This window comes from Sprattus sprattus (genome assembly GCF_963457725.1).
Source record: "Sprattus sprattus genome assembly, chromosome: 15".
NCBI classification, from domain to species: Eukaryota; Metazoa; Chordata; class Actinopteri; order Clupeiformes; family Clupeidae; genus Sprattus; species Sprattus sprattus.
Genome location: NC_137913.1, coordinates 31127267 through 31139297, shown reverse-complemented (window position 1 = coordinate 31139297; position 12031 = coordinate 31127267). Strand labels below are relative to the sequence as shown.

General features: G+C 41.1%; 1 protein-coding gene and 1 pseudogene across 2 annotated transcripts in view; one reads left to right on the top strand and one right to left on the bottom strand.

The window, feature by feature from the left end:
- LOC308376383 (tripartite motif-containing protein 16-like) overlaps window positions 1-12031 on the bottom strand; it is a 270456-nt pseudogene that overhangs the window by 175603 nt on the left and 82822 nt on the right. The gene's annotated exons all lie outside the window — the stretch shown is intronic.
- Window positions 1-12031, top strand: part of LOC308376658 (septin-2) — a 56337-nt gene that overhangs the window by 40297 nt on the left and 4009 nt on the right. Inside the window, exons 9-11 of the mRNA XM_080853091.1 lie at window positions 2508-2653; window positions 9039-9122; window positions 10719-10776. Coding sequence (XP_080709217.1) covers window positions 2508-2653; window positions 9039-9122; window positions 10719-10776 — 288 coding nt within the window. The remainder of the gene's footprint in view (window positions 1-2507; window positions 2654-9038; window positions 9123-10718; window positions 10777-12031) is intronic.

The following is a 12031-nucleotide window of genomic DNA, read 5'->3' as shown; positions in this document are numbered from 1 at the left end:
ACTAGTTGGTATTTACCAGGTAAATATCAGGTAACTACCATGTAAATAAGTGGTAGTTATCAGGTAACTACCACGTAAATAAGTGGTATTTACCAGGTAAATTTACCTGGTAATTACTTGGTTATTAGGGGACTGTAAAAGGAAGCGTTACCCATTTCTCTTCTCTTTTGCTGTCCTGTCCATTCTGTCTGTCTCTTCTCTCTGTCTGCCTCTTCTCTCTGTCTGTCTCTTCTCTATGTCTGTCTTTTCTCTCTGTCTGTCCATTCTCTCTGTCTGTCTGTCTCTTCTCTCTGTCTGTCTGTCTCTTCTCTCTGTCTGTCTGTCTCTACTCAAATTCAAATTCAAATTCAAAAGAAGCTTTATTGGCATGACCATAATGTTCTACAGTACTGCCAAAGCATTTGGTTTGGATATATATATATAAAAATGATGATAAAAATGATTACATAAACAATACACATATAAGTGATTACATAAACAATACATATATCTATACATAGGGTTCATCAGAAGGGGAAAGGGGGAAGTGGGAACAATAATACATATTAATTATCATCAGGGGATTAGCACAACAACAGATATGAACATACATGAATTTGATTAATTTATGGGCTGTCCTTCAGTTTATGGCAAGAAGATACATATTGTGCAGCTAGGACAAGGCACTGCTCATTCTCTCCAGTGAGGTATGTAAGCCTCTTCTCGCTCGCCAGCAGGAACTCAGGGAGGACCTCACCAATCTTTTAAAAATATTTTTGTCTTATGTCCTTATATTGTGTGCACTGCGTTAGGAAGTGCAGCTCTGTCTCTACTGTTCCTTGTTCGCAATGGGGGCAGAGTCTGTTTTCCCTGGGCAGCCAGGTTTGCCTGTGCCTACCCACCTCTATGGCCAGGCTGTGTTCACTGAGTCTGTACTTTGTCAACGTGGTTCTCAGATTTTTGTCTGTGATCAGGGTAAAATAGGGTGCTAAAGTATAGTTTCTGTTTAGGGCCAGATATAATTGCATTTTACTTTGTGTCTTTGTTTGTGTTTCCCAATGGGTTATGTCATTTTGCTTAATTGTTTTTCCAATTTTGTCTTCAGGTGCCTTTCTGTTCTGATCCTGAGGTGTTAGTAGGGGGTTAGTGTGTGTGGGGGGATCTGAAGAGCTCAGGCTCAGGACCAGCTGAGTGAGGGGACATGTATCTTTGCTCAACTCTTGGTATTGCAGGGCTTTATAATGATGGGAGTTGGGGTCACTGCTTTTTAAGTGCTTCCAAAATTTGATTGCCCTTTTCTGTATTTTTGTAATCAATGGATATTGGCCTAATTCTGCCCTGCATGCATTGTGTATGGCACATCTGTGAACTTTTAAAATGCTTTTGCAGAACTCAGCATGCAAGGTCTCAATTGGACGCTTTTCCCATTTGTTGAATTCCTGATTTGTAAGTGGACCCCACACCTCACTGCCATAAAGGGCAATTGGCTCGAGCCAGATTCGGATTGGAATTTCTACAGGGATTTGTCGTTTTATGGCCCTGCGTGCTTTTTCTCTCAGATCATTCACTGCAAGATTGAACTTTCCATTTGAGTTGATTGTTAAGCCTAAATATATGTAGTTATTTGTGTGTTCAATTGACTGTGGCCCTATTGTAAAGTTGTGTTTTTGCAACTGAGATCTAGATCTTTTTTCGAATATCATTATTTTAGTTTTGTTTAGGTTTACTGCCAGGGCCCAGGTCTGGCAGTACTGCTCTAGCAGATCCAGATTTTGCTGTAAACCCTGTTCAGTGGGTGACAGCAGAACCAGGTCATCGGCATAAAGCAGGAGTTTTGTTTCAGAGTCATATAGGGTGACACCAGGTGCTGTTGATTTTTCTATGATTCTTGCCAATTCGTTTATATAGATGTTAAATAGGGTTGGGCTTAGGCAGCAGCCTTGTCTCGCCCCACGCTTCTGGGAGAGGAATTTTATTCTCTTGCTTCCAATTTTTATTGCGCACTTACTTCCTGAATACATTGATTTGATCAGGTCATAGGTTTTTCCCCCAACACCACTTTCTATAACTTTGTCAAATAAACCTGTGTGCCAAATAGAATCAAATGCTTGTTTAAAAGAGATCTACTCTCTGTCTGTCTGTGTCTTCTCTCTGTCTGTCTGTCTGTCTCTTCTCTCTGTCTGTCTGTCTCTTCTCTGTGTCTTTCTCTTCTCTCTGTTTGTCTCTTCTCTCTGTCTGTCTCTTCTCTCTGTCTGTCTGTCTCTTCTCTGTGTCTTTCTCTTCTCTCTGTTTGTCTCTTCTCTCTGTCTGTCTCTTCTCTCTCTCTGTCTGTCTCTTCTCTGTGTCTTTCTCTTCTCTCTGTTTGTCTCTTCTCTCTGTCTGTCTCTTCTCTCTGTCTTCTGTTGCTCTCTTGCTTTCTGATGTTTTGCCTTTCTCCTTCTCTCCCTCTCCCTCTCTCTATCTCTATCTCTATCTCTCTATCTCTCTCTCTTTCTCTCTCTCTCTCTCTCTCTCCCTCCCTCTTGCAGGCCAGTATTCCGTTTGCAGTGATAGGCTCTAACCAGCTGATCGAGGTGAAGGGGAAGAAGATCCGTGGGCGTCTGTACCCCTGGGGTGTGGTGGAGGTGGAGAACCCTGAACACAACGACTTCCTCAAGCTGCGCACCATGCTAGTGTAAGACACACACACACACACACACACACACACACACACAGGCATACACACACACACACACACACACGCACAGGAACATGCACACATACACACACACAGGCATATAAACAAACAGGCACACGCACACGCACACATATACATACACACACAAACACACAGATACAGGCACACACACATGCACAGGCACACGTAGAGGCACACATATATATTCACACACACAGGCGCATACATTGACACACACACATAAACACACAGGCGCATATATATACGCACACACACATACATGCACTCGCATAGGGACATGCACACACACCGACACCGACACCGACACACACACACACACACACACACACACACACACACACACACACAGGCACCCGCACAGGCACACACACACACACACAAACACACACTTGCAAACACACACACACACACCAGTGTTCACGTTAGCCGGCTATGGCCGGACATTGGCCGATTGAACGCATGAATGGCCGGTATAATAAGATGTAAACAGCCCAAATGTCCGATAGAAAATATGTATGTAGGCTATGATTAATCAGTAACATATGAAAACAACTGTAACATAAACCTGAATATAATCAGCCTGCTATGTCATTAAAAAAAAGTTCTAAAGCAGATTTGGATTGCATTCGGAACATGCGCTGGTCGATAGCCTTGATAGGCCTAATGATTCGTCAAGAAATGATTCGACTCCAAGTAGGGTTGGGTACCGAGAACCGGTACCAATATGGCACCGGGACTATACAACCGATACCTACCCGGACCGAAATGTCACGCAGATTTCGGTGCTTCCTTTCGGTGCCTGAGCCGATTGAAATGAATAACATCAACAATTCATGCAGCTAAATGAACAAACCGGACCGAAATGTCACGCAGATTTCGATGCTTCCTTTCAATGCCTGAGCTGATTGGAATGAGGAACCGCAACAAATCATGCAGTTAAATGAACATAACGTACGTAAAATGTTGTCTTATAAACAGGAATTATTTCAGGCTGCAACATGAAACACGGAGGCTGGTTCCAAAACAGTAGAAAACTAGCTAGCAGTAACGTGAGTGGCGTATGTATGATCTGTATGAATTGTCTTTTATTTTGTTGCCATGCATATTTCGTGGGTCACATTTAAAACTGCCCCATCTCCCAATGTTAACTTTGTCCTGTGGCGCTCACGCTTGGTGTTTTCATAGCAACAGTCTTATGACAGTGAAGCAGGCAGCATTTAACAGCGCAAGCACAAACAGAGCTCGCCATCAACCTTTTAACAGAGAAAATAGCGAAAGGTAAACGGTCAAAAGTGTGGCTGTATTTCGCACAAAAAGATTCAAACACCGCGACTTGCAGTAAATGCAACAAAACAATTGCGTGTAAAGAGTGGAGAGAAGGCAAGAGTCCTGGGCAGATCTGCAACCGCAAACTTAAACTGTAGGTAGGCTACCGGAGCTATAGTCTCTTAAAGGGGCAGTACACTTTCACGCAATCGGTGTGTTCAAGTAAACAAGATAGAAAAGATAACTAGGTATAAACAAATCAGAAAATTGTGAAATTTCATTAAATAAATGCAAACTAAATAATACATGTTTGACTACATAGGCAAATATGCTCATAAGTTTGAAGCTGTAGTCTGTGTGTGTGTGTTTTGTATTTATTTATATTTAAGCATACTATAAACTGTTGTTAACAGTTAATATAATATTCATAGTTTGAAGCTGTAGTTTGAAGCAAAGTTTTTGTATGTATTTATATTCATAGTATACTTTAAACAGTTAATATATTGTTCAATTTGAAGAAAAAAAATTGGCCTCTGCAATAAAAAAAAGCCTTTCTTTAATGTCGTCAATCCTCGTTTTGTGCTTTTTTTTTTTTTAAGTATCGGTTCAGGCACCGTTTAGGCACCGGTATCGTTTTAAAAGTATCGGTTATGTACCGGTATCGGAAAAAACCCAAACGATACCCATCCCTAACTCCAAGTACATCACCCGAGGCCCCGACGGATTTAGGAAATACGCCTGCCAAAAAACTTAAAAGGAGTTTTAAAGCTGAATGGGTCGAGCAATTCCGTTGGCTTAGGTCGGAAAAGGTGGATGGTCGAGACACAATGTTCTGTAGCATTTGTGAGAGAGCAGGCAAGTTAAACGGCTTTACGTCAATTTAAGGCGAGACACTACAGGTGAATAGGGTATTTTTTTTAAATAATAGATATCACCATGAAACTTCCTCAGTTGATTACTCACACATGTATGAACAAAAAATGTATTACAAGTTTCTGTAATTACTATGTTTGATTATGCAAATTAGGCCTTATCTAATTAAATATGCTCAAATTTGCATATATTTCCGGTAGATATATCTGGACATACGATAAAGCCAGGTGATTTTTTTTATTTTCATTTTGTTAACATACAAGATGCAAACAAATTTACAGAGGGATTTCAGGATATCTGCTTTCATTACCTAGAAAATCAAAATATACTGTCTATAGCCTTAAAAAAACGATTTTCGCCACCTTTTTTTGATCAAAATGTCACATAAATCAGGCCAGGAATGATTAATTAACAAATCCTTCTGTAAATATCTTCAGAAGACTGCTAAGTGTATAACTGGAAAGTTTGGTGTACATAGGTGCTACATAGGCTGAGAAGTATCTACCGGAGAATGACAAAAAAACTCATTTTGAGAAAATCGCATTTAAAGATTCAGGAAGTGTCAAGCCATACCACGTGATGCGTCTGAGCGAATCACGTTATCAGAAACCACCGCAAACCAATGAAATTGCGTCCTTATGTTTAAACCCCCGTTTTGGCTAACATCATTGGTTACTGCTGGAAAGGAAATGTCCTTATTTGGATTAGATAACGTTGTGTGAGAGCTATAGCGCTTTCCAACGGTACCAAACATGTCAAGCATCAGAAAGCCGACATACTGCACGTTACGTTAGACTGCTAACTTCCCTGGAAACCTATGAGAATGCTGACGCCGCGAACAGACAAAATGTGAATAAATATACACATTAATGTATAATTAGGATATTTTCTTTATGCTAGTATGAAAGATTACATGTTTAGGAAGTGAACTAGCTCAAAATCTCAAAATTGACCACTGCTGAAAAAACGATGTTTTTGCCTGCCGTGTCTCGCCTTAAAAAGATCTGCCTTAGTTGACCATAGCGATTCGTCTGACCACAGAGCCGCTATGTCCCTAACACCGCAGCAAAGTGCAATGAGAGTGCACTGCGATAACGCCACTAAATCTAAAAGAGACGCACTCGTGGCACAAATGAAAGTGGTGTATCACATGGCTAAACGTGACATCCCAAGTAATCAGTTTTGCGGATTGACAGAATTACTTGAGTGTTTGGAAGCTCCTGATTTTCAATGTAACCTCTATCAGCACAACGAGTCTCTAAATGACATGGAAATTGCAATTGAGAGGACGCTAATGAAGGAACTTGAAGGAAAACTGAAAACCAGTGAATTCCTCGGCTAAATAATTGATGAAACTGTTAGCATTGACAAAAAGCTTATAATGTACCTGAAATTTGACAACAAGGGGAAGACAGAGACCGTTTTCTTGGGAAATTACACGATTCAGTCAGGGACCGCACAAAGCATCTATAATAAGGTGGTCGAAGCGCTCAAGGAGAGGGGTTTGGACATAAGCAGAGTGGCAGGTCTGGGGTCTGACGGAGCCAGTGTCATGATGGGTTGCCGTTCTGGAGTTGGCTCCTTGTTGAAAAGAGAGAGCGCTTTTCTGTGCAAGTGCACTGTGTCGCTCATCGTGTGGCATTGGCAGCATCTGATGCATCTAAGGCTGTCCAAATGGTTGCAAATTACAAGCGCACGGTCAGTTCTGTATATTCGTTTTATAAACATTCTGCAACCAGAACTGGTAGGCTACGAGAGCTCAGTGCCACCCTCACAGAAGAAGACATGACCAGCTTAAAACAACAGTGCGCAGTGCGCTGGCTCTCCCTGGGCAAGGCCGTGGATGTCATCAAAAAGAATTGGCCAGTGCTGATAATGGAGCTCAATGAAGAGGCTCTTGAGAAGAGATTCCCCAGTGATGACCTGAATATTCTCAAATGCTTCGATTTGATGTTCAACCCTGATAGATACCCTGCAGGGTCCCACGGTGAGTGTCAAACGTTTCATTCAATATATTATATTTAATCGATATGGCACTACACTTAGATATGCCTAAATTGAATAAATAGTTATTAAATATAGGCTATATCGTCAACAGAAATTCAACAATATGCAGAACAAGCAATGAAGCTGTCAAGCTAAAAAGGCACCGGATGCCTAAAAGAGCCCGGATGATGTAATGTTGACTTTCGAACGACTCTTGAGTGACAGTTGCTATGCCAACGCCAATACGTCACCCTAACGCGATTTACCTCAGAGCATCTTGCATTGTACTTTGCTACCTGAGACCAGCTTGCTTGTATTTGACCTACAATAAACCAACCAAAACAACCATGTGCTTGATGTTTGACTTTGGTAGGAAAGTGGTTGATTCGCTAGTTGGTTATAGTATCAAAGTAAGCACATTTCATTAGCTAGCTCGTGCTAGTGTAACGAGCTATCTTGTTAGCTTGAAGCTATTCATCTGTTGTGCTTAAATTAAGAAAGTCCTTAATGTGTTGTGATTTTAAGACATATCTGACGGCACCCACAATTAAATTTGAACAAAACAAGGCATTGTTTGCACAACATTTTACTAAAGAACAACGGGGGCTTGCTAGCTTTGACATGCTAGCGGACATTGCTAACTTACAGGTTACCAGCAGGCAGGTGTAGCTAAAACTTTTTATTCGCTTAATATTGTGCCTAAACGGATACTATGTACCCCGACACTTTTTGGCTATCAGTCAGAGAGTCTCAAGAGTAGTTCGAAAGCCATCAGCTACGTTTTAGTCGCTTAATATTGTCGCACAAAAGGAGGAATTGCTATTAGCAATATAGATGCTAGCGCGCGAAACCTGTTGATGTGTGCTTACTTACAAAAGACCGGCAGCCAATATTAAGCGTGTAAAAAGTACCTGATGGCTTTCGAACAACTCTTGAGACTCTCTGACTGATAGCTAAAAAGTGTCCGGGTGCGTAGTGTCCGTTAAGGCACAATATTAAGCGACTAAAAAGTAGCTGATGGCTTTCGAACGACTCTGAGACTTAAAGCTAATAAGCGCCCGGCCTACGTGGTGACCGGATTACGTAATGCTAACGTTGGCATAGAAACTGTCACTCAAGAGGCGTTCGAAAGTCAACATTACGTCACCCGGGCTCTTTTTGGCATCCGGTGCCTTTTTAGCTTGACAAAGCCATTGGTTGATCATTACGGCACATCAAAAGTGACGGAGACCGGCACAGAGAAACCTTTCATTTCCAGAGTGGATGCACAGCGAGATGTGGTGCCAATGATGACGGCTCTCCGGGGGTACGGCGGATTGAAGTTTCTTACAGCCTGCGAGACAGTCAGCAAGGAATTAGGGGAAATCTTTCCCGACTGGGCAAAACTAGCCACGATCGCCAGTACAATTCCTGTATCCAGTGTACCTGCGGAACGAGGCTTCTCACTCCAGAACAGGATCAAAACATCTCTCAGAAACCGCCTAGCTGAGGATAAAGTGACGAGGCTGATGCGCATATCAAGCCTTGGGCCGGGGTTGAAAGACTTCAACTTTGCGGTTAGCCTCATTCTAAAATATTTGATGCAAGACGCAATTTAACGTCTAGCCTACTTTCTTTGTTCAATGGCTTTCAATATTTTTTTGACGACTACTTAGGCTAAATAAATTGCTTTTATTGAAGAAACTTATGCTTATTTGTGTCATTTCTCATTTGGAGTTTTGGTGGTTATTTAATTAGGCTATTAGTGAATAACGTCCGGTAGACATTCCAAATGGCCGATATTCTGGAATAGCGTCGGACATTTGTCCGGCCAAGAAAAAGTCTAGCGTGAACCCTGACACACACACAGACACACACAAACTTCATGCACTCCTATTCATATGATGTTTATGAACATGCATACTGGTTTTAGTTTTCAGTGCAAATACTCATGCTCATACTCAAATAACAGTCGACCGACCCAACACACGTTTGCATTCACAGGATGAGTGATTTACTGTTACTCAGGAGATGTTAAATACTTAGAGGGCCAGATAGAAATACCAAACCCTTCTGACTCAAGCAGACCTGAAATCAACAACTCAACTGCACTGGTCAGCTTTAGATGTTTTATGATCTTCATACTTCACTGCCATCTAGGGGGTAATTACAGAATAACAGGCAGTAATCTCTCTCTCTCTCTGTGTGTGTGTGTGTGTGTGTGTGTGTGTGTGTGTGTGTGTGTGTGTGTGCGCAGGACACATATGCAAGACCTTCAGGAGGTCACCCAGGATCTCCACTATGAGAACTTCCGCTCTGAGAGACTTAAGAGAGCTGGCAGGTATGACCAACCCCCCCCCCCCACACACACACACACACACACACGCCTTCTCATCTGCAATGACACATATATGGGCCATTCTACCGAATTTGTGTAATATGCAGTCCCTCAACAATAAAAACTATTTACAAAACAATTAGGTATTTAGGCATAGATATTTACTAAGAAAATGTTATGGTCTATATAAGCCAATGCATTAAATGAGATTGTGATACGCTAAATATATACAAAATCATCATTTATAGGGTACTTTCTATTGGGAAGTAGCTGTCCCCAACCCTGACATCTAAATTTCAATGCCTTTAAATAACACTTTTCAATTTTTTTAGATTTTTTTAAATTATTTAATTTCAAAGATCTTTATGATTGGGTTGAAACAGAACTTGGAATATTTAGATTTATTGTGGGTTTAATTTTTAAATCAATTAACTATACTCAAAAAATCATGTCCCTAGTTTTCATGTCACTACCGAAACACAAGAGTTTTAGTCCATTGGCTGAGCCTGTGTTTTAGCCACGACCCTGCATTTTTGACCATGCAGTGACACTGCATCCCTGTCCCTCATGGTTGAATGGTAAGTAGCTAAATCCCATAGTTTTTATATAAATGTGTTCCAAAGTCTGAAAATCGACGTGTAACCTTAAGAATTGTCACTACCGAAACCCATGTTTTCTTCAATTAAGTAAACCTTTTGGGGTTTCATGCAAAATCTTACGTTTGTATGTGTGTACACCTCTTCAAAGATTTGTTTGCAAGCCGTGTGCTTGCTAGAATTCTTTATTTATGCTTAAAGTTAGCTAGAATTGTCACTCCCGAAACAGTCACTACCGAAACTTATGGTAGTGACCAGATGATTTCGGTAGTGACAAAATGAAATGGTAAGTAGTTCAATCCCATAATTTTTAAATAAATGTGTTGTGTGGACTAAAGGGCGGCCCAGAGCACCTTTTGGAAGATTTTGGGAGAGAAATGAACATCCTTCCAACAGTGCAGTCACTACCGAAACAGTGCAGTCACTACCGAAACAGATAAATTAAACTTGAAAATTTGGTAAAAATTTCATTTTTATGGATTTCATTGTGAAAACCTTCAAGAAATATTTGTAAAAATACTCTTCAGAGAAGGGAAGGAAACAATCTGAACAGGTCAATAATAATACTTTTTTACTATAGTAAATGTGATGTTTCGGTAGTGACAATTTTTGGAAGAGGAAAAACATTCCAACACATTCTGGAAATACAATATAAAAATGTACTGTTCTTTTACTAGATATGTGTACTTTAGATATGGTACAATATACATACGGACAAAGTTTTGGGAATAAAACATAAAAAAATTCAAAATATTTCCGACGTGACTTTGCACCAATTCGGTAGAATGGCCCATATACACACAAACACTCACAAAAACTCTGCTTTACGGTTCTATACAACCTTGTGGATGCATGCACAAACTCTACCAGCACGTCCCACATTAACACACATACTCAAAACCCCCTCAGTCACATTCACCTGCTGATCTAACTGTGCTGCATCTTTGGTAAGATTGTAGAGGGAGGCCACATACTCACTCAGACTGTGTGTGTGATATTACAGGGCAGTGGAGGAGGAAGGAATGGACAAAGATCAGATTCTGCTGGAGAAGGAAGCTGAGGTAAGGAACACACACACACACAGACAGACACACACACACACACACACACACACACACACACACACACACACACACACACACACACACACACACACACACAGTGTGGCTATGTGTTCTGTGAACTTGACACGTTTTGCCCCAGTAGGACTGTTTGTCTTGCCCCCTGTCTGTGTGTGTCTGTGTGTGTGTGTGTGTCTGTACTGGGTGGGCCTTAGCTCCTTAGGGTGCAGTGGGCCATAAAATCAGGCCCATTGGTAAACATGTGTCTGCACAGGATATGACATCAGCTTCCTGTATGCCTGACCCTTTTAAATGGTGGGAATGTCCCGTGCGATGTATGGATAATGTACAGCGCTTGTATGTGTGTGTGTTTTTGTTCCTGTATTTGTGTTTGTTTGCATTGTGTGTGTCTGTGTGTTTATGGCTCGCTTCTGTGTCAGGCAGTGTGTCCTCACACAAGGTCATTCTCACCTATGGGATTTTAGAATGTTGCAGATTGTTCTACATTGTTTGTATTACAATGACTGGGTGTTCTTTTACCATTTACATTGATTGTGCTATGCTAAGAATTGTAGTACATCTGTGTGTGTGTGTGTGTGTGTGTGTGTGTGTGTGTGTGTGTTAGAGGTGGCAAGGGTTTGTAATAATCATGTCATTATCTGTCTTTATAATGCCAAAGAACCTGTAATCTTCTTTCAATACTACAGTATGTAGATTATCTTGGGAAAACACCAACTTTGTGTGTGTGCGTGTATGTGTGTGCGTGTGTTTTCATGAACACACATACACACACAAACATCCTAATTAAGCTCCCTTTTGTATAGAATGGTTAATCAGCTTTGCCCTGGAATAGTGCTGTAGATTAACACTGCTTTGGCATCCATGTGTAGTAGTATCCTGAGCCAGTGTTTCATCTGGGCAGTGCCATTCTCTGAGGGCACAAAGGCCTTCCGTCTAGAATAAAAATCAGAGGCTATTGCAGACACAAAAACTGGTTTTGAACAATGGTCTGATTCAAATAGATTAAACCGTGATGGATTAAAGTGTGGCTTGTTAATGGCATCCTTTTCCTAGCCAGCTTCTTAATAACATCGATTTAGTTTCTGTTGTTTCTGTTATGAAGTGACGCAGCGGGGTTAATAAGGGTTGAGGTTAAGGTTTATTAATGTTAATATCCCACCTTCTCTCTCTCTCTCTTCCTTTCTCTCTCTCTCTCGTTCTCACTCCCTCTCCACTCCATCTCTCTTTTTTTCCT